At 42.6% G+C, this 22606-nt stretch overlaps 1 protein-coding gene across 6 annotated transcripts in view; it reads left to right on the top strand.

The window, feature by feature from the left end:
- Positions 1-22606, top strand: part of ZNF462 (zinc finger protein 462) — an 88723-nt gene that overhangs the window by 62631 nt on the left and 3486 nt on the right. For all 6 annotated transcript variants that reach the window (XM_085042552.1, XM_085042548.1, XM_085042551.1 and 3 more), the window contains 5 exons: positions 7211-7475; positions 10067-10203; positions 15280-15503; positions 17835-17967; positions 21754-21868. In XM_085042552.1, the coding sequence (XP_084898678.1) occupies positions 7211-7475; positions 10067-10203; positions 15280-15503; positions 17835-17967; positions 21754-21868 (874 nt within the window). The remainder of the gene's footprint in view (positions 1-7210; positions 7476-10066; positions 10204-15279; positions 15504-17834; positions 17968-21753; positions 21869-22606) is intronic.

Genomic DNA, 22606 nt, shown 5'->3' with positions numbered 1-22606 from the left:
GCCCTTAAAAATGAGAAGGAAATAATGGAACACAGTAGCATGAGGATCATTTGGTTACTGATGAAAAAAAAAATTATTGATTGGTAGATAATTGTCTTGTGTGAAGAATCAGTTGATGTAGAATTTTGTACATTTGTAAATTCAAAAAAAACAACCTGTTATCTATAAGTCCTTTTAGCAGTTGTTAAAATCAGTGTCTTGCTCAAGCTATTTCCAGTTCTGTTATGTCCCTTGCTTCTGTAAATGCACTTCCATTTATGAGGTTTGAGTTTGGTTCAATGGAATAAGGAACAGCTAGACAAACTTTTTGTTCTATGCATTTTATGGAAATAGGTGAGTTCATGGAGATCCCAGTGTTTGACATGTAATGTAAATCTTGGTTTTAAGTACAGTGCTGTATTTAGACAATGGAATTTAATTCTGTTTACAGTGAGAAGGTTGTGTGCAGCCTGAATGTGACCTGTAAGTGGCCAAGTCACTAAAGAACTGCAGGAAAGTTAGATTGAGGTGAAGCCAAGGAAGAAATGATGTGGGGAGAACAGGTGAAAATAAGAGATAACTAGAAACTAAATGGTGAAGTGTTTCATGATCCTTCCAAATCACAGCATCAGCTGTGCCTGCCTTGAAAGTTCATGAAAATAGGAATTTGTGCTGGTGTTGGATACTCTAAAACAGGAGGGCATGGGGGGGGATCTCCTGAACTGATCTTTTTCATTTTGTGGAAATAATATGGTGTAACCCTATTTCATCGATTACATTACTCCTCCCTAGATCTTAATCACTTCCTGCTGCTTTCAAATGTGTAATTTTATGCAGACTTGCAGCCACTCGTGAAACTCCAGAATTCTTGTACAGGGAGCAGTGTGAGACTCTCTCTGTGGAACTGATTCAGATGATAAAAATTATTTGTGATTTTCTTATTAGGTGAAATTTATGTCCATTGGAAATTATTTGGATATTAGCACAAGAAGCTGCATGGCATATGTCTCAGTCCTGTTCAGACCTGGGGTGTGCACACAAATTCAGAGTTATGAAGAAACATGGATATAGCTTCTCTCACTTCTTTTGAATAAACAAGATTTGAGTAGTTAACATGTCTTTCTCATTGCTCTCTTCTGAGGCTTAGAAATATAGTTAATGTCTTTCTCACCAAAGCTGGTCTGACATGATCGAAGAAGTGGCCTTTTACAGATAATTCTGAAATAAATTCCTTCAGCGAGGTTTTTGGTTTGGATTGGTAAGGGGTTTGTTTTTGTTTGGTTTTTGTTGTTGTTGTTTGGTTGGATTTTGGTTTTGGTTTTTTGTTTTTGTTGCTGTTTTGGGTTTATTGTTGTTGTTTTGGTTTGGATTTGTTGCTGTTTTTTGAGGGTTTTTTAGGGTCCTGGTGATGGTGTACAAATCCTTTAAATGGTGATTTTATCCCAGGGCTTTATTGCCTTTACTTCGTAATTACTCTTTTATCTTTCAGAGCATGTGAATGAGAGAACAAATCATGTTTCGATTATATCTCACTCACAACATTCTAGCCATGTAAAGGTTCTTTAGCAGAAATCAGAATTCAGGTAGAGGAGTAAGCTCACACTCTGTTTTTAAACAAGACTTCCTTTTACTGTGTGTTTCCCTGAGCTTCTTCATGAATGTTTTGTTGCATCTCTCTGCGTCTTAGCCTCTTCTATCTTCCCCTCCCCTCAGCTTAATTTATTGCCAGAACATTTCACCCTCCCACATACTCTTCCTTCCAGGTCAGTGCTGCGTGGCATAAAGTGAACAAATGTGTGTAGTCTTCACAATCTTTGTATGACACCCTGCTTTGCCACCTTCCCACTTTTCAAGCTGTTGCCATTCATGGCTATGTGCAATCCTGCCACTCTGTCAGCTGGTAATTTTGAGTCCCATGGAATTTTGGAAGGGATTGTGTTCCTAAATCTCCCAAATTCCACCCTCACACTTACCTTAAGCATTTTAAAATAGTAATAATCGGCCGTATGTTGTTTGTTGATGTTCTTTGGTGCAGTGTTGCATCTTTACTTGGTTTTTCAAATTTGTTTCTCTCCTGAGGAAACTGCTACTTTTCTTAAATGCTTGGATTTTTTTCTTGTCATTATTCGTAGAAATTTCTCCTTATGAATGAATTCAGATTAAATTAAATAGCATTCCAGGTATTTTCCTCTTAGTCTATCTAGAACATTTCCTCGAAATCCAGAATGTCCTGGCCTGCATTAATAGCTAATTTCCTTTTTTTTTTTTTAATTCACAGAGCATTACGAGGCACTTTTTGTTATTTATACATTCTCTTTGTGGTTTTTTTTTCCTTACCTCATGAGCCAAATATCGCTGTCCCCAGTTTCACTGTTTTTACAAATGCTGGTCTCTTTTGACTGGCTGATGTTTCTGTGTGGATAATACCAGGAGAGCATGGTGTCTTCATTTCTGTCTCCCAGTGACTCCTCCTGGTCACTGAGCTATGCAATGATTAAAATTCTGTAAATTGAATAACATCACTCTCCAGTGTACTCCAACAGCTGCTTTTCCTGAGCAGTGTTCCTCTCTCCACCCCTATCCATCACTGTGGAGGCATGAAAGTGTTTATATTACATATGTTTAGTTCTGTCCACCCTAAAAGGATGAAGCAGTGCCTTAATTCCCTCCCTTTAATAAGTATTTTTCCCTCTTGTTTCTCAGCTGTTGCTCAGTGTCTCTTAGACATGTCTGGGTGTATTTCTGGTCTGTAGATTTTTGGTTTAGGGGTCTTGTGGAAGTTTTTTGCTGTTGCATATGCTGTTCATTGATAGCTCTGAAAATACCTACAAACAACTGGAACATCACTGAATTTCTGCGTAAACATATGTGTTCAGTTTAGGAATCTGAAATTGCATTTTTTCTTCTGGAAGGATCCCAAAGTTCTGTTTCCATTTAGGTGTCTCAAACATGTTACATGCCGCACAGGATCCAATGAAGCTTGGATTTTAATTTTGCTTCTGTGTTGGGTTTTCACTGTATATTTTCACTGCACATTTTTTCCCCAGTGTGTGATCCCCGGGTATGCTGGGTATGAAGCTGAATTTTCATTACTGTATTGCTTTGCTCTTTTGAGTGAGGTAGTAACTTCCAGATTTTTTGGCAGACTCATTTGTGCCCTCTTTGGGACTGTACCCTGGATGAGGTTTTCAGGGTGACAACATCCCTGACCAGGCATTTTAGTGTTTTAGACACTCTGGAAGTGCCCATGGAGGGGCACAGTGAGCCTTGCTTGTGTGTTCTTACGAGAATTTAGATTGGCAGCAGTAATTCAGATACAGCTGTGTTGATAAATCACCACGTGGACAGTCATTTCTGCTGCTTTCCTTTCAACTTCTGCATTTTGGGGATGAGAAAGCTGCTCTGTGCTAATAAGATAATGACTTTTAGATCCGTAAGTGTGGGCAGGGTTTTTATTTGCAGCATTGCCACTGTTCTTCCATTATTAACTACAGCAATCACTGTTAATTTTTGCCTCTTGACCTGAATGTAGGTGTCCTCCATTTTTTCTCAAATCATCCTATGCTGTTGTCTTGTTTTTGGACTTGCAAAGTGAAGTCCTTCCAATCATTTTGAATAAAATCACTTTTTAAAAAGGAATCTCAGTGTTTTGGGTGTGGGCTTTTTTTGTTTGTTTGATTGTTTCAAATGAGTCAGGGCAAAGTGTTCCCTTTTCTTCCCTTTCATTGCATATATGAATGTGCTTTATTTTCTTGTGCTGCCTCAAGGCTGTTTGGTGGGAAAAAAAATTGCCTTTTTCCCTTAAAATGTAAATGGTACTTCCTGGTGTTTCATTTTTTAAAATTTCATTTCCCTTCCATTTGTGTTTTTTTGCTACTGTTGTGTTTTACATGTACTTAATACAAATTTTCTTAAATCTTCCCTTTCCTTATCTTAAATGTTTTCCGCTTTTTGACTTTGTAGGCTTCTAGGCCCTTTTTTTTTTAAACTTTTTTCAGACATGGATGGCTAAATCCTCTTCCTGCTCCAGGCCAAGGCTGTGAACACTTTATCAGAGTGCTCCCAACCCTTTGTGCTTGGGGTGCAGGAAGAAGAAGAGGTGGAACTTGCATTGTGTGTGGCCATGACTCAGTTTTTGGGTCAGTTCTGGGGGAAAAGCTCTGCTCCTTTCCTCCTCCAGCCTGGTGTCCAGGCATCCTGGTTTTGGGGCAACACCTCCAAAATGTGTATGTGACATCAGCCTGTAACTCTTCCACCAGGAATAGAGCAAGGAAGGTTTTTAAAGCAGTTTTTAAAGCAGCATTGTTGCTCCATAGCTGTGGATTTGCCAATCCCTGGCCCTTCTCTAGGATACTGCTTTGGATAAATAAATTAAAAACACCCAAAAGCTGAGCCCCATCCACTGTTTCTCACTATGCTGTGTGCCAGAATGCATCTTTGGAGGCAAGCTCAGGTCAGCTGCTGTCACTGCACTGCTGGTTTTGGGGTGGGCATGGTGAAGGTGGGGCTCTCTGAACCCAAAAAAACTTCCTGTGCCTTCAGTCAGCTTTGGAGTCTTCCCAAGGTGTTCCTGGCTGAGCTGGGCTGCACCTTCATGCCAGGATAGCTGTCTGGCAGTCTGATGCTCAGACACCAACAGAAGCCCTACACACGTGTTAATCCCAAGTGTTTTCCTTCAGGAAGTGATAAATCTTTCGCTACAGAGAGATTGCCATATAATGAAATAATTTGGCAAGGGAAAAGGCAAAGAACACACTAGGCCATGCATGTTGCCATTGTTTAAAGGTTACAGCTCACTTTTCACTGAAGAGAAAAACTCTTCAGATGGCTTTTCTTTTTTTCCTCTGAATATCATAACTGTTTTAATTGTAACAGAGCAATATTCTAAAAGTTGCAAGGTGGGCAGTGTGAATGGTAGAGTTTTCTTCTGGCTATTCCTGATGATAGGGAAAGCTACTTGGTGTGCTTTTTTGTGTGGGAATGGACATGAAGCTATCTACTCCTGCAGTTTTCACATACCAGATTCCACAGGGCTGTGTAAATAACCGATGGAAAGTTCGAAAGCTGGAATAATAGACACCAGATGATAGGAGGAGTAAAAACATCTGAGGTACAGTAGATCTTGCAGACCTTGCAGACAATGGCAGAGCTTCTTTCTCCTGGAAAGAATAATTTTTAGACCTGCAGCATTCTTAGTCATGGGTATCTCTGAGGCTTTGGCCAGGAATACTGATGATGTGGTGGAAATTTTTGATCCTTTCTTCCTGAGGAGGGGAGCAAGTGAGCCACAAAGTGGACTTCAGTACCCTAAGAGTAATTTGACTAGTATACATTAAAAAAAAAAAAAAAAAAAAGCTGATTCAAATGCTATGAACTTCATTTTTAGGTTGCCATACCCTTGTCAGGAGTGTGTTTTGAGCTTTTAGGGTCACTGAACCTGGTAGCCCAAAGAGGAAAGGCAGCAAATCCTCTCTGAGCCATCAAGGTTCTGTTCCAAAGGAGGGTGAGCACACAGTTGCTGCCTTTGAGAGAAAATAGACTTCTGCAGAGAGCTGCAGCTCTCAGGCCTCTCCTGTGCCAAAGTAAAGGAAGTGGGGAGCCTGCTCCAAACACGAGGGAAAGAAAGCCTTGACATTTAAACAGGTGGAGCTCACTGTGAGCCCTCCTGGTGAACAAACGTGCTGTAGAAGTGGTGGGAGCAGGAGATGATAAATGCTGCGCTGTAATCTAGCCTTGCTCTGTTGGTGGGGCTTGGATGAGAAAAACAAAAATAAATACTTCATTCATTTCAACAGAATCCTTCATGTCTCTGCCTTTCTCTTTGCTATGTATACCTGGTGGTGAAGCCAGGGGAGCCTGGAGACATTTATCTGCTGTGTCTGTTTTGTTTCGGGGTTTAGTTTGGTTTTTTTAATTGTCATTATTTGTTATTCATTTCTTGGGCATGCATAACCCCTGCCTGTGGTAGTGGGAAAAGAAAGCAAGCATTTTGCTCTTTTGAAGACAGGTGGAGAAGTCCCCACACTCAGTGTTGTATAGGGCTGTTTGCCTTTTGTTTCCCCATACTAATTGGTTGGAATGGATGGTGTTAAGTTCCCACAAGTGTGTCTGTTAGAGAATTCCTATATATCTGGCCTTGGGGAATTCAGCTTTGGAAAACGAAGTACACATCAAAGCAGGAGGTGGTTGGTACAGTTTGTGTCCTGACTTCCCTCCCACCCCCCTCTTGCTTTTTTTCCTCCCCTTCTAGAAAGCTTAGGAAAAGAGCCTTTTGTCTTCTATTCAGGAAAATTGCACTGAAATTCATCTGTGCTTTATTCATCTGCTTTGATTTGTGCCATTCATGGGCAGCTGTGGGTTATATAGAACAAAGCAGATGAATTCCTAACCTCCACATTCAAGCAGTGTGTTGGGAAAGGTTCAACACCACCCTCCCTTCCCCCACACTCCTTTTTTGGGGTATCCAACCAACATATTACAGCTTTCAGTTTCAGTACTGAGACATCTCTGGACTGTGCTCCTCCACATGCCATTTGAATGGTGTGGCAGAGTTCTGCTGGCTTGCAGAAAGGATGTGTCCATACAGACATACATATAAAAAGAAATATTTTTTTTCTCAGTATAGCAAAACACAGTAGTTTGAAAGTTTTCTTTACTGGAATTTATGATTAAATGTCTTTTTTTTTTTTTCCAGTGGTGACTTAATTTCTAGCATCATCAGCATGAGTAGGGAAGAGTATCCATTTATTTTCTTTCTTCTTGTTTATTTCTTTTCCATATAGATAGATTATTTACACGTACTCTGTGCCAGATCTTCACCTCGTGTGAACTGGCATAAGACATTTGAGAGGATCTGGTCTGATTTATGCGCCAAACACATAAAATATTTGGCAGTACGATTAACAGGCTTTACCTTCACAAATTAAGTGTCTTAAAATCAGGCTTCTTTTTAGCCCGGTTTTAATTTAAATGTGTCACTCCTTTCCTCCCCGAATTAGACCTAAGAAAGCATAATTTACACTGCTCACCTTTTAAATTGTAGAATACACGTTAAATTAGATGGATAAAGAAGTGCTGCACCTCTTAAACCCTTCAAAAAGGTTTAGTTTCATAACCAACAGCTCGACCAACCCCCTCCAAAAGCCATTAGGTTCTGGAGCAGGCATCATCAAGCCTTTTTTCAGATTTGTTGATCCACCTGGAATAACAACTCCTCTCTCTTTCCCTACAGACTCTTCCTACTCAGAGCCTCCTGATGTTCAGCAGCAGTTGAACCACTACCAGTCGGCAGCTTTGGCCAGGAACAACAACAACATCAGCCCAATCCCACTTTCTGGGAGTGCTGCAGGGGTGGAGAAGGCAGAAGCCATCCTTAACTGTGAATTTTGTGAATTCTCCTCGGGTTACATCCAGAGCATTCGGCGCCACTACCGTGACAAGCACGGAGGGAAAAAGCTCTTCAAGTGCAAAGATTGTTCCTTTTATACAGGCTTTAAGTAAGTACTGTGCAAAACAGATGAGCTGAACTCATGAGGGGTTTATTTTAGCGCTTGAAAAGACTTCTGAGATCTTTGAGAGCTGGCTGTAGCTAACAGGAACATGGCCACTGCTGACCAGGGAGAGGAACGTAGGAAATGCCATGCCAGATCACAGCAGCATCCATGTAATCCATTTTCTTCTCTCCTACAACAGCCGGTACCATCTGCTGCAGACAATGGCACAGTAAGTCCTTGCAGTAGGTTTTAGAATCATAGAATTGTTCAAGATGGAAAAGACCCTTAAGATCATCAAGTTAACCACGAACCCAGCACTGCCAATCCCAGCACTAAGCCTTAGTGACACATCTGCACGTCCTCTAAATCCCTCCAGGGGTGGTGACTCAAACACTTCCCTGGCCAGCCTGTTCTAGTGCCTGACAGCCCTTTCTGGGAAGAAATTTTCCCTTACATCCAATCTAAATCTCCCGTGGTGCAACTTGAGGCCGACAGGTTCACAACATCCCCGTTGTCCTCTTGGCACAATCCTTCTTCCAAAGATCATAAACTCTTTTTTTCCTTGAGTTCGAGACACAGCTCTCTGTTCAGCCAGGCCAGTTTTCCCCACTGTCTCAGCTTTTGGCACATGGAGTCAATCTGCTCCTGCACCTTCAGGATTTTCTTCTTGGAGAACATCCAGTGTTCCTGATTTCCTTTGTCCTTCAGGATGCCCTCCCAAGGGACTCTCTGCCAGTCTCCTCAGCAGGCCAAAGTCTGCCCTCTGGAAGTCCATGGTGGTAGTTCTGCTGCCATTTCTGTCCTTTTTCTCCTCTTTTCTCTCTGAGATTCTCTGAGAAAAAACAATAATTTCATGATCCCTTTGTCCTTAAGTGTGAAAATTTGCTCTGCAGAAATAATGTAATTTCCTGGTGCAATCAGCATGAAACACGGGACAGTCAAGTGTCCTGGGGTGACAGGGGAATTTATATCACCTTACTGAAGAAACCCTTCTCATGTAATTTTATTTTTGCCCCAGTCTTTCTGTCTTAAATGGTAGAAAGATGCTGTTCTCTAGAGTATCTCATAGCACACAGAGTCTTTTCAGAAAATCCAATTACTTAATTTTAAAGACTCGGTGCCTTGTGTGTTTGTTTGTGTGTTGTGTTTTTAGCTGCTCTTCTGTAAGAAAAGAGTGAAAGGCACCTGTGCAGTGCAAAATTTCCTCCTGATGTGCTGGACCCTTGAGCATAACACCCTCAGCTGATATTTGAGGTCTTAAACTTGTTAGAGTGACAGTAAAGAGTAGGACTAGATAAAGGGAAGGAATTCTGTTGAAGGAAATGTCAAGCACAAACCTGAGAGATCTACATAAGGGCAGCCTCTGTCTCTGCCCTCTGTTCCTTCACCTTTGCCATCTCTATGTTAAAATTGCTGCTTATGCTTTTTATCCTGATTGCTCTCTGTCCTAAATATTACCAGAAGTTTCCAGATCCAATCTGTTTGTGTCTTGAAAATGCCATTTTCTTTCACCTTGATGCTACGAAATAAATCAAGCAGCATTTAAACACATTCATAGTTGTGTGAGGGAGTAGTGTTCTGTGTGGTATCTCAAACATTCAGGGATCAAGCATAATTTTTGTCTTTAAAGAGGGGAGGGGGATGCCAAAAAAAACCAACCCCATTCCAATCCCCTCTTCAAGCCACCCTAGAAACTTAAATGCATGAAAGCAGTGACTGAAATTTATAGAAATATACCTGCAGAATTCAGTGATTGCTGGATTGTGTCCAGAGCCACTTTTTCAATTTTTCTACTTCAATGTGTCAAGACCCTTAGCTTTTGCAAGCTTTATCACTGCTTTAGGAAAAAATTACCAAACGCCCCAAGTTTAGAGACAGCTCTGATTTCAGCAGTCGAGCTTGTGGCGAGATGGATGTATAGTTAATTTCTTCTGTTATGTATATCTCTTGCAACTTCTAAGTATGCAGCCAGTGCAATGCCAGCATGAAATTTTTGGTTCAAAAGTACTGTGGAGTATTCATTCATTCTTCCACACTAATAAGTACAGTATTGTAACTCTTGGGTTTTCAGATCATTGTAGCTGATGCTTTGAAAGTTAAACCACTCAGTGCCAAACTCGCTAGGAACACAAATCTCTTTTGTACCCACAATCTAAACAGTTTAGCTGCTTAGACCAAGATGGTTAAGGAAGTTTTCTGCCTGAAATAAGTTTGTCCTCCCCTCTGCAAGTCCAGGACAGTTGATGGATTTTGTTCAACTTGCTAAAAATGTAACCTTCCCTGGAGAAAGCACGCTGAATGTTTCAGCCTGAAGACAGATAATGAGCATGAAGGATGGGAATTCTTTTGCTATCTCAACTGTAGCAACGTGACTGTGGAGCAACCATGGAATATCTTGTCACAACGAGTGTTTGTTGCTTTGAGGGTACAAAATACCTCTGCTCATGTGTCTCTCATGTGAGCAGCCCCTCCGCAGAGGCTGTGCAGACAGGGCTGAGTGGCATCTGCACCTTTTTACACCACACATCCCTTATAGAGCTGTGACACCTCGTTGTCCCCCTGCTGACTGCTCCTGTCTCCCTCCTGTCTCGCAGATCTGCTTTTACTATGCACGTGGAAGCTGGGCATTCAGCAGTACCCGAGGAAGGACCCAAAGACCTTCGCTGCCCTCTCTGTCTCTATCACACCAAATACAAACGCAACATGATTGACCACATAGTCCTGCACAGAGGTAAAGCATCCATGTCTGTGTCTGTCTGCTGAGGGGAGTGCTGCACAGTGCCCTGCTCTGCTTTAATTAAATTTTTCAGACAGCTTTCAGACTGTTGTCATTAAATTTTTCCTCCCTCTGTACATGTGGATGAGCATGTTAAATCAGTCACCAGCCCTTGACTATTTTTTTGTTTCGTTTCTATATGATGCGTCTTATTGCCTGTGAAATTCAGAGTTTGCCAGTGCCAAAACAGGGTAGATCTGGAATGGTTTTTAGCAAGAGTTGCCCTAATTTACAACTTTGATTTAGGCCAGAGTTGTTCCTTGCCCATGTCCTTGTTACCATGAAGGCCTTGCTATCATAAACTCACCCAAAAGGTTTATCAGCTAACCACAGAGGCCTCAAAATACCCCTTGATTAATTAATTGAGTATTTTCTCCTCAGTGTTCTTAGAACCTCATAAAAAATTACCTCATTTTTTGTTTTAATATAAGACTCCTATCTACACCTCTCCTTTTTTTTATTGTTTTTAATTTTTTTTTAAGCCTGCTGAAAGTGGGATTAGGGATTTCTATATTCTATTAACAGTGGGTTTGCTAGCTCAGGAGAGACAGCAGTTTGGGCTCTCTGGGCTGGGATTCCTGCCCACAGCTATCACACTTGATGCTTGTGGATGGTCTGTTGGCTGCCGAAATCCAAACCCATGTGTTGGGATGGCACTCTGCCTGCCTGCAGGTTGGGCAGAGTTTCACAGTGGGGTACTGGTGGTGAGCAAACACGAGTTCTGCGTGCCATCTTTTTTCCTGGAGGAGATTCTGGTGTTACAAGTGCTATCATAATTCCTTGCAACACACCACTTTCCAGGGTTGGTGGCACTAAGTCCTTCTTGTATTCCAGCGCAGCGAGCTTGGCAAAATTCAAATTTCTTTCTGCTACCAGGGCTGTTCCGAGGGAACATCTGGGGAAATGACCTGTCAGGGATTCAAAAAGCACATTACAAAGCTGCCATACCAGGTTGCAAGGGTTTGGCAGATGCTTTGGCTTCATCTTCCTGTCTCTGAAGGTGTTTCTGTGTCAGATTTTGCCCATTTTGCTCCATTTTGTGGCTCTGCCAGGGCTCCAGCAGACAATGCAAGGCCTTTAAAACAGACAGGGTAAGGGGGAACTGGATGGGTTTAGGTTATTTTCCATCATTTGGTCTTGGGAATGGCCATTTGCAGAAGTGGAAGAGGCACTTCATGAGCTCAAGCAACTCTGCTGCTTGTGCAGAGATGTTTCTGACCTGTTGCAAGGAGGTTGTCTCCTCCTGGGTGGGTAAAACTGTGGATCTGCTCTTCTGTAGAGCTGATGCTTCAGTTGCACAAACCAAGAGTTTTTTTCTCAAGAGTTTTTGCTGCTGGAACAAACCTTACAGCAAGGGACATAATTGTCTGCACACCACAGTGGTGGGAGAGGAAAAAAACAGAGTAAAAGGAGTTTCAATGCAAATGGGATTATAGCTGATAAAGAATCTCAGAGGCCACCAGAGGGTTTTCTTTGACATCACGTATCCAGGTAATGAAGGAAGCAGGGTTCATACTTAAAGTTATTTCTGGTGCATGGATCCAGCTAGAAAACAACCCTCTGTCTGTCATGTTTAATTGTGTGGCAGCTGAAGCAGATGGTTTTGACAAGATTTAACGTGCACTGAAAGAGAGACCGAGGGACAGTCGATGTAGTCTGAGATAGCCTTCCTGTTTTATAGCCATTGCATTGGCAAAGCAAGGGCATAACCCTGAGCTGTGGCCCAGGAAAATGAGTTCTCAGGTAGATGGAGTGGTGCAGTATGTAAAATCAAGAGTGAGGGATTTGATCCATTCATGGTTAAAAGGCATGTTTACAGATGCATGACTCTTGCATTACTTCCAAGTTGCTGCACCCCTAATCCTTGGTGAAGCAGCATGTGCTTGAAATGGAGAATATATTTGCCTCCTAATGAGTGACTACAGAGGTTGAATTTCACAGGGTTAAAGGAATATCAGCCAGATGGCTGAATGCCTAGTGAGGAAAAAAAAACAGGCAAGGAATTTGCTCCCCAGTAAGAAGGAGAGATTCCAAGAACTTCTCTCCTGTACCACCTATCCCTTTTCAGTGTCAGGGCAGTTCAGCCTCCCTTCTGTGGGTACAGGGGGACCACAGACTCATTGCAAGTCCCTGTCCCACGGGGCTGGCACAGCCAGAGGCTGCTGCAGGTCAGGGAGGAGAAGTTTGGCTCTCTGGTTCTTGCTGGTCTTTATGACAGGCAAAAGGAGACAGGGAGCTCCTGATCTGTGAATAGCAGCAGTGCTGGCCTTTAATTTATGCTGGACAATGCAATTAGTGTATCACAGAATTGTTTAGGCTGGAAAAGAGCTCTGAGATCAACCTGTGACTGATCCCCACCTTGTCCCCAGCCCAGAATGCCACATCCAGTTTTTCCTTGGGCACCTCCAGGGATGGGGCCTCCAAACCTCCCTGGGCAGCTTGTTCCACGCCTGACCACCTTTTCTCCTGATGTTATCCCTCCCAGCAGCACACCCCTCATGAATTTTGAAGTCTGTTGGGTGTTTCCCAGGGCTGAATGCAACGCACCAAGTTCACTCTTGGCTCTGCTTTTAAATCCTCGGGCATTTTTCTCCCTTTTCCTTCCACTAGAGAACTAGTGTTTTTCTTCTTCCACCTAAGAGAAATAACACCCAAATGTTTTGAATAATAACCTTTAGGATAAATTTTCAAATTTACCTACTTCCCCAAAGGTTTCCTTGGTACATACCCTGATTCCTTGCCCATGGTTTTTTTCAGGCATTTTCTGTTGTACATGAAACTTCACTAATACATTCAGAACCCTTGTGCAGTGCTTGCTTTTAACTACTGGAAAGCAGATGCTACATGTTCTGTGACTGCAGTTTGGGTTTCCAGGCAAAAATGTATATTTTCAAAACCCAAGATGACCAAATACTTGGTCCCTGTCTACAATTAGCCTGAATATTCCAGTCTAATGGAAGGATCAGATTTTTTAAACCAAGATAACGCTTTTGTTAGGTGTTTATTTCGTTGTTATTTTTTAATTACACCTCTTGCAAAATTGTTCCACAAGCCAGGACATTTTTTTTGTGGGGTGTCTATGGTAGTCTTTGATGATGAACTGATGAACTTTGAGGAAGTCCACACGTGGGTAAAGAAGCTACCTCTTCAATTTGTGTACAGGGCTTTATGGTTTGCTGTAATTTTGTCAGTTGCCCAGACATGATGAAGTGCATTCTAAATGAGTAATTAAAGAAACAGAGCATTTCGGGGCAAGCTGGAGGTGAGAGCATCACCTTGGGAAATGTAACATTCCAGGTCAAAGTAGCCCTGCAAGTTCCAAAATCATTGCTTGGAGGAAGTTTACTGACATGAATACATCATGTAAAAGTTATAAATCATTCCCTGAAATGGAAATCCTTCAATCTGTGAAACACTTTAAGTTTATTTTGCTCTTCTCCTCTTACTGTGTTGCCTTTGATCTGGGGACTCTGTGTGTGTGATTGTGAGGTAATAGGTTTTTTTAATGTGATTTTGAGAATGCTGCATTACTTCAGACTGGTAGATTTAAAGTTTTTATGCAATCCCACGTTTGAGCTTTTTTAATCCGTGCAGGTGTTAGAAGAAAAGTGAAATTTAATTAGTATTTCTGTTTTTCAAAACCTCACTTGGCTTTTTCACTTCTGAAACTGGCTGTGTCACTTACTTCTGTGAGTCCAAAAGCATGCAGCTGCAACAACCTTGTAAAAAGTTTTTCTGGTGATCTCAGCAGCACAGCTTTAAATTCTGCTATGTCTCAGACCCTGTTCTCCCCTGTTTCTGCCCTGAATGGCCACTGCTTGGTGTCTTTATAGCCAGAGAAGCTGTTGTTTGTGTGGAAAAGAGTCACAAGTCTTTGGGTGTTTGTTTTGGTTTGGTTTTTTTGTTGAGGCATAGCTTAAGGGAAAACTTCAGAAAGAGGAAGTTACGAGATAGGATAACTTTTGTGTTCGGGGAGAAGCTGGGCAGGATGGAATATTTTGTTGAGCTGTAGAAAAAGAAGTCTTACTGTAAAGGGAGTGTGTGTTTCTGTAGTTGTCTTTGGATGTAATTTTACCCTCCTCGCTCAAAGAAAGGGCTGGTTGGCTCAGATCCATGTGTGCATTGCCACGTCTCACATTCCTTCAGCCTTCATGTCTACCATGAGAGATTCAGGATTTTTTTTTTGCCTGTCCTTAGGGATGAGCCTAGATGAGGAGGATCAAACCCCTCCTTTAATATGCAGTCCATGAGGAGGAGCAGTGCTGAGTTTCAAGTGCTCTAGCTCAAAATGCCAGTTTGGGTAACAAAAGCCTTAATGAGGATCTGCTGGTGACCCTCAGCTGAACGGTCAGATTTGGGGTTTCTCTTGTGTGTACCGCTTGGAGGGAACCACAGTGGATGAGTGTTGAGGCACATTGGGATTCTGGCTGTGTCAAATGACCGAAATTAATTGCTGCTCTGCTAAACATCAGTGCTTTGTTAGAGGAGTGGAGAGTTTAAAAACTCAGCAAGGGCATTTTCAGTGTGTCATGCGGGCAGAGTTGGAGTCTGAGCTTTCTGAAAGCCCTGGGTATGTCGGGAAGTTTCTGCTGCTGGCTGAACTGTGCAGCCTTTTTTTTTTTTTCTAAGGAAAGGTGCTGCCTTGCTCACCTTCTCATTCCCCAGACGGTGAGTCTGGGTGTGATAGTGAGGACTCCAGCATGGATTTATGCAGAGCCAGCAGCCTGGGAAGCACCCTGCAGCTTCCCTGTTTATTACTTTTCTAGAAGCCGTTCCTGGCTGCTGTCAAGTACTGAACAAAAATGCACTTTTGGTCTGGGCTGATTTATGGCTGGTTTTGTATTCCTAAGCTCTACTTCTCTGACTCATAGATGGAATCTCATTTGGCCCAAACCCTTCAGTTCCTCTCCTCTTCACCCAGTCACCCCTTACAGAGGACACCCCTGTTTGCAGCTTTTGGGGATTAACCCTGTCCTTGTAGGAAAAACTGCTCCCTGGTGTGATAAAAGGAATATTTTGCTGTCCCCACAGAGGAGAGGGTCGTTCCCATCGAAGTCTGCCGCTCCAAGCTGTCCAAGTACCTGCAGGGAGTTGTTTTCCGCTGTGACAAGTGTACCTTCACCTGCTCCAGTGATGAGAGCTTGCAGCAGCACATAGAGAAGCACAATGAACTGAAACCTTACAAATGCCAACTCTGCTACTACGAGACCAAACACACAGAGGAGCTGGACGCTCACCTTCGAGATGAGCACAAGGTAAGACCCAAATGGTTTTAATTTGTGGCAATTTACTCTCTGCAAACAATTAATTTCCGTGCCTGTCTGAGTGGCCAGCTTGACATGGTTGGTTTTTTTTTTTTCCTCTTCCTACCCAAATCTGGAAACTAATCCCATGTTGTACTTCCTCGTTTTTCTCTCTCTTTTTTATTCCTTCAGAAACTGCAAGATAAGCATTTCTGAAGCTGTTCATATTGATCAGAATTGGCAGACTGCTGCATGCAGAGTGTGATTATCTGGAAGAGGCTCTTGTGTACGCTGGGTTTATTTAAAGGGGGGTGGGGAAAGGGTCGTGGAACAATACCAAGGCAGTGTGATTCAGGCCCTGTAAAAGGCAGGAGATTCCAAACACAGGATTGCTCTGGTAACTTCAGCAGCTTGACATGCCATGCATATTTTAATAACAAAGAGGGCTATACATGCCCTTTTACATTTAACAAGGGAAAGATAAACAGCAAGTCCAACCAGGTCCCAAGTTAAGACTGCTTTGGAGTTTTTGTGGATTACCTGAGTGCATACCAGGTCCAGTCTTTGAGAAGTCATTAAAGGCTTTCCACGACTGTTAGCTTTGAATTTCTGTAGCTGGGAAGCATTTCAGTTCTAGAACTGAGTTGTGTTTTGGAATGTTTCCTAGAGTGCTTCCTTGGCAGATTTCCAGGAGAGGCAGCTATATGCCTTCACCTGTTGGAGCTGAGCTGCCCAAGGTCCTCATTTAAAACTTCTTTGACTGAATGACTTTTCCTTAAAGCCAAATATATTTATATAGAAGGTATTAGCAGCAGAAGTCCCAGAAAAAGAAAACAAAACCCAAACACTTTTCATGCTTTAAAAATATTTGGCCATCTTATAAAACCAAACTTAGTTAATTTATGTTGGTCTGCTGTACTCATCTGCCATCTTTATTACTTCTGGGGAGTCTTTTGCCATTCAAATGGTGCACAAGGAGTTCCACACCTCCCAGTCATCACAGCAAGGTGCCTGATATATCCAGGAGGAATTACTGCTTGAGTTTTTTGAAGATTATTCCCTTCATTTAGCTCTCTGTTCCAATGTGGACCTGCAGTGGTGGTGCTGGTAGTTTAGGGTATAATTTCCCTTTTTTTTGTTGGTAAATTTCACCTCTCCAATTTGTGTCTAAGCTCTGGGCTCAGACACTACCCAGGTTATATATTGCACCTTGAAAATAGTTCCTTTATATGAGCTGAGTTGCATCAAGTGCCTTGCATGAGGTCTTGTTTGTTAAAACCTCTGTGGGTGATGTGTGAAGTTACAGAAATTCAGCGATCTGTACAGAGTACTAGGGATCTTCACACCTCTGTGTTCAGGATTCTTTGCTGTTTGGGTGTATTCTACAGCCCACTTCACATCCTCCTTGGGATCATTCACATCCCCTTCCCTGCAGAGGGACAAAAATCAGTCAGTGGGTGTTGATATTTCATTCAGCATCTTGCAGGACGTGCTGTGCTGCTCCATCTCCATCCTCCCTGCCTCCGTGGCTCAGCGCCTGTGCTGCTGCAGGGCTGTCTCTCCGCATGAAAGATGAATCCAAAACCCTTCCCAGCAGTGATCAATGAGCTCAGAGGGCGCCTGTCATCCAACAAGTATTAGCCTCAGTGTCCTGGTCATGCTCCATGCTCTCCGCCTCCACTGTAAATCTGGGCTGTTTCTGTTGGATGTGCTGGAGTTCCTGACTCCTGTGCCCTCAGCTGCTCCTTTCATACTGCTGCTGTGAGCTGTTAAGTAGCTGGTGCATTTCACCCCAGGGTTAGCAGAATCTGACTGCTGGGTGAAGTGTTCCCATTATAGTCTGTGTATCAGTTTGCAAAGCACTTTGCAGCCCGGCGTAATGAAAATTAATCTGTTATTAATGAGTGAGAGTGTATGTGGCACACAGCAGCCATGTGCTGTAGTGGAAAAAAGAGCCATCCTTTCATGAATAAAGCTGAATGAACCAGTCACAGAGAGTTTTCCTTCAGCGTGGATGTGTGGTAGCAGTGTTTGATCACAGCAGCTGAATAATGTAATAAAAATGAGGATATGACTTAATGTTTTACATTTCTGGGATGAAGAAGTGAAGGGAGTTTACTGAATCTCGTTAATTTCTGAGAAACAGATATGAGAAATGCAGAATGAACAGCAATAGAAGAATCACTGTCACTGGAAATAAATGAGTGTTATTTTGATGATGGGGGCTTCATGTCACCTCGAGCTGAGCAGGCTTTGAGGTGTACTCGATTTTGTTTTCTGTATTTTGTTTTCCTGGTTGGTTGGTAACTCTGCTGACAGCTAACATGAGCATTTCTTTCAAAGGTGAGTCGTAATTTTGAGCTGGTTGGACGGGTTAACTTGGACCAGTTGGAACAAATGAAAGGGAAAACAGAGAGCTCTAGCAGTGATGAAGAAGAAAAAGAAGAAGAGTTAAGCCCCAAGGCTGAAGAGAGAGGTCAGTGCAGCTCTTTGATGTGTTGGGGGGTTTTTGTTGGGTTTTTTTAGGCACTGCCACATGCCTGACCAGTCCAGCCATGCTGAGTGTGCAGCACATACTGTGCAGCAGGCATGGCAGCAGAAGCAGAATGTGGCTTTCCTGAAGACACAGCTCCTGTGGGAATCTTGTGTTTCTAATCCTCCTCACAAGTTTTCTCTCTGTTAAGAGAGAATACATACTATGAGAAAGCACAGATAGCATCTGTGACTAATCTGGCTGTTCAGATAACATCTATAAGGGCTTGGAAAACTATGTAAGTGTATTTTAGTGGTGTGATTTTTTTTGTTTTGGTAACCAGTTTCCAGCTTTCACTTGGCATTGTCCAAGTGAGGGATGAAGGCTGCTTTATGGGCTGTTATTTACTCTCTGCCCAGCATTTTTTTCAGTCCTGTTTGCAGTTGCTGCAGTTGGCAGCTGCAGAGCCAGGGTACATCCATGCCCCACCTGTCTGTACCATTTTATATTTAAATATGTGCCTAACTTTGTATCTAGGAATAATCCCACTGACTTCAACAAGGCTAGGCCAAATGCTTTTGGTTTGGTTGAAGTTAAGTCAGTAGGGAAAAAGTAAGTTCTCTGTTAATTAAATGAAGGGTTTCTTTTCAACAGCCTTCTCGTGTAAAAGCCAGGTTATTCCAATATCTGGTGTAAACTGTATTTTGTCTGGTGCAACAATTCAGCTTTCAAGTGCAGCATTACTCTTTAATTCTTTAGTCCCTTCGTGGTTTGAATGACAGCTCACCCAGCTCTTGATGCTGACAACTGCAGTTAGCCAAGTTCTGTGTGCTTCCACCACATTTAACCTTTTCCTCCAAGATTTTTAGCTTTCAAACTCAAGAGCTTTTCACAAAAGAAAAGATGGCTCTGTACAGTGTTTTTCAGATGCTGAAACATGCCCATTTCTGGATTCACAGGTAGCTTACAGTACTCGGGGATTCATAGCATCCTTCTTAGCTTTGAATAGCAAGACCCCAGAATCCTGGGGTTTGTTCAGTGTCAGTTTGTACTTCGAGACTGATTAGTGATGGCTTTCACTTAAATGAGAAGGGAAACCAGCTGGATAGGAAACCATTTATGTTCTAATGAAAAACATCCTGCACGAGGGTCTTAGGTAGAGCAGCAGGAAAATCAGAGGAGGACCTAAAGGGACCTCAGTTCCACGAGCATTCCAGAGCTCAGCATCAGCAATTGTTTGGAAATGTGCTTGGGAGTGTCTGCCCAGGGCCAGCTCTGACCCTCAGCGCCTGGTGGCTGGAGCAATAACTGTGTGATGACGTGACTGAGGCAGCAGCTCACCTCAGCTGCAGATGCAGGAGCTGATTAATGCTCAGTGCAGACCCAGGGCGAGCAGGGGGTGAGGAGTCACGCCGTCCTTGTGAGGATTACCTTAGCGCTGCACACAGGCACAGGTGCTGGGGTCACCTTGGAGGCTGTGGTACCCACACCAAGGAGGGGAAAGTGCTCTCTGCCAAGCCTTGCAAATCCCTGTGCACGTGCCACGGGGAGGGGGACAGCCCAAGGTGAAGTTCATTGTTTAAATTGGCTTCAGGTTGCGCTGGCAGAGTGTGAAAACATCACCTTCCAGGCTGGAATTTTAAATTTGCAAGGGTTAATAGATGTGTTGTCCTCATGTTTCAAGTTAAGCAAGGGTTGGACAGTGTCTTAATGATTCTGTACTTTTTTTCATTCACCTGTGAGTGTGTTTGCTTTAATCTATGACTGGCTAAAATGATTTCTGCATGCTTGTTTGGGTGATCAGCCTAAAAAAATCAGGCATATTTTCAAGTTTGTTTTACAGCATTTCTCTCCTGTCTGGCCTGTAGGGTTGATATTTCACCATTGTTATTTTCTTTTTCTCCTTTTTAATCTCTTAATCATTTGCAATAGATTATACTAAAATAGGTAGAAAAGGCAGAAAACACTTAAACCTACTAAAACAAGTGAATGTAAAAAAGATCCAGTTGTATTGACTGCATTTTTTAGACAGCTCATGTGAACTACCACTGTAAGGTGCAAGAATTTGGAAAAATGTCCCAGTGAGACAGGAACTGAAGGCATGGTTGGATGCTAAGCTGCATGCTGGCATCTTCCTAGGCATTTTCACTTGTGACACAGAAATGGTTTGCTCTGTTAGCAGTGGCTGATGCTGTCACAGCTTTCAAACCACATCAGTCTGTGCAATCCTGAGTACTGCAGGGGTGCATCTGACAATTCTAGCCTTTGTGGTGTTAGCAGGAAGTGGGGTTTGCTGAGAGTGCCTCTGTGTGCTCCAGATAGCTGTCTGCACCCTCTGAAATCTGTGACTTTGGCAGAAATCAGGATTTCTTCCCCAGATTCACCATTTTGACTTGAGCTCTGTGCAGTTCTGAAGGTGCAAAGTAGAGCTTGTGGCTGCTCCACATGGGCTGTTGGACCAAAGAAAGGCCATTGTCCATGTGGACATATATAGATATATTTATCAGCAGCATTTGCCTCTAAAACTTATTACCCATCAAAAATACTTACCCCTGTGTCATGATTAGTCTGTGTGTTGCAGTGTGTTTATACATTTGTGCCACACATAAGGTGTTGAAATCCAGATGTAAACTGAGCTGTAATGGCATTTTCTTGCTTTCTGGTGTTCTCCCTGACACGGCAGCTTTATGGTATTTAACCACAAAATAAGTCAAATACAAAGTGGGTTTTTTTTCTTTCACGGGAAGAGGTAAAAAATTATGTCAAGAACCATCCCATATAAAGGTGAAGTAAAGGTTAACAAGTGAGAAATGTGTCACAAAAATGCATTTGCAGGACTTAGGTATGGATAATAGGGAATGTATGAGCAATTTTGAGTTCACAGACTGATCTTGAGTAGAGTAAGTCCGAGAGTGAAGAAATCAAGTGAGCAGAGATCAGAACCAAAATTAAGCAAAATCCCTTTTCTTTTATTATGTAGTTCATGAGGAGTCAGAAAGACATTCTGTTGATTTCTTGCTTAAGATAATCCCTGCTAAGGAATTAATGCTCTGAGCAGATGGTGCTGTCTCATTTCCAGCAAAAGAATCAAGTGAGATAGTTCATGCAATTATTTTTAATGGCTTGTGCGGTGATCTTCTTAATTTGTGAGAAAATGTTTCATCTTTTGTCAGAGCAGGCTGTGTTCACATGGAGCTTGGCTTTCAGGAATGTCCCTCCCCGATCTGCCAGTGACTTCAGTCACATTACAAGGTGCTTGACACTTCTGCAAATGAGGCCCCAAGCACTTTGTATAAAAGATTAGGACAGGATGAAACACCTATGCAGTTGAGATGCAGGACTTAATCCGTGAGACTTGATGATTTATTACAAGAATAGCCTGTTAAATATACCAAATCTGTGCGTTTCCTAAAATTTGTGCTGCCAATTCTGAAAATTGTGGATGGACTTGAGAGAGTTTTTTGATTTTGCTTTCAGGCCATTTCAGTCTTAAACTTTGCAGTTTTTAGAATTTCAAATCCACAGTCTCTTCATTTGTTGAAATACAGGAACGGGGGGCAGTAACTTGTTACCCTTACTTGCAGAGATGCTTTAAAACCTAGGATGGGATTTGTCACTTGCAGTGTCACTTTCCTTTGGAGGGAGTTGCATTTTCACAGTTATTTGACAGGAAAGTCTTTTTGCTTCTCTGGAATGCGAGTTGCAGCAGAGAGGATCAGAGCAGGACCACCGTGGTCCCTTTTGTCCCTGGCATGTCTGAATTTTTGGGCTGTGCTGTGTTTTTCCCAGATCCCATGATGTTTCCTGACAGCAGTGCTCCAGAGAAACGCTTTCCGTGTGAGTTCTGCGGCCGATCCTTCACCGAGGGCTCTGAGTGGGAGCGACACGTGCTGAGACATGGCATGTAAGTTGGTTTGTGTTCCCTTGCCAAGCAGACAGAGGTGTCAGCAGATCTCTGCATGTTCCCCCCATCCCAAACCACCCCCCCTCCCAAAAAGCTGGGATGAATTCAAACACACTTCTGTGAAGACCAAACCTGTCTGTGGATGCAGTTGTCAGATGTCTCTGCATCCCTTTTAACTCTGCTGCCCAGGGTGGCTGTAAACTGCAGGGTTTAACTGTGATTCCAGAAGTTAAGATTGTCCCTAGGTGAATGCCTCTCGGTCAGGATTAACTTCCCCTAAGTGTTCTGTTGATTTATTTTTTTAAATTTTGCCTCTCTGCAGCAGTTTGCATGCTGTGGGATGATGCTCACCACAGATAGGCATCTCTGGCACAATCTGTTCCCTTCTTTTGATGAAGATCTCATTGGTAGCAGAGATCTCTTTTCTGGACAGAGTTTCTTCAAAGAGTAGATTTCATTCAAGGCTGCTGACGTGTGGGAAGCGTTTGAACACAATATTGTAGGTTAACTGCCTTGGGATGAGAAATAATAAAGTCTCTTACCTGTAAGAGGATCTAAGTCTGAATATAAGTACTTGAAATACTGCAACCTATGGAAAGTTTCAATGGATTATTAACTCTTTGGGAAAAATATACCAGTTTGAAAATTTTGTATAACTTTAGTCAAAGGGTTTTGTTTGTCTTTACCCTGGAAAAGGAGTTTTAAGTTTCTTTCCAGGGCATTGTTCTACCAGGTGTG

This window comes from Lichenostomus cassidix, chromosome Z, assembly GCF_008360975.1.
Source record: "Lichenostomus cassidix isolate B80296 chromosome Z, HeHo_3.0, whole genome shotgun sequence".
NCBI lineage: Eukaryota > Metazoa > Chordata > Aves > Passeriformes > Meliphagidae > Lichenostomus > Lichenostomus cassidix.
The sequence above is the reverse complement of the archived record's forward strand: the minus strand, read 5'-3'. Positions and strand labels throughout refer to the sequence as shown.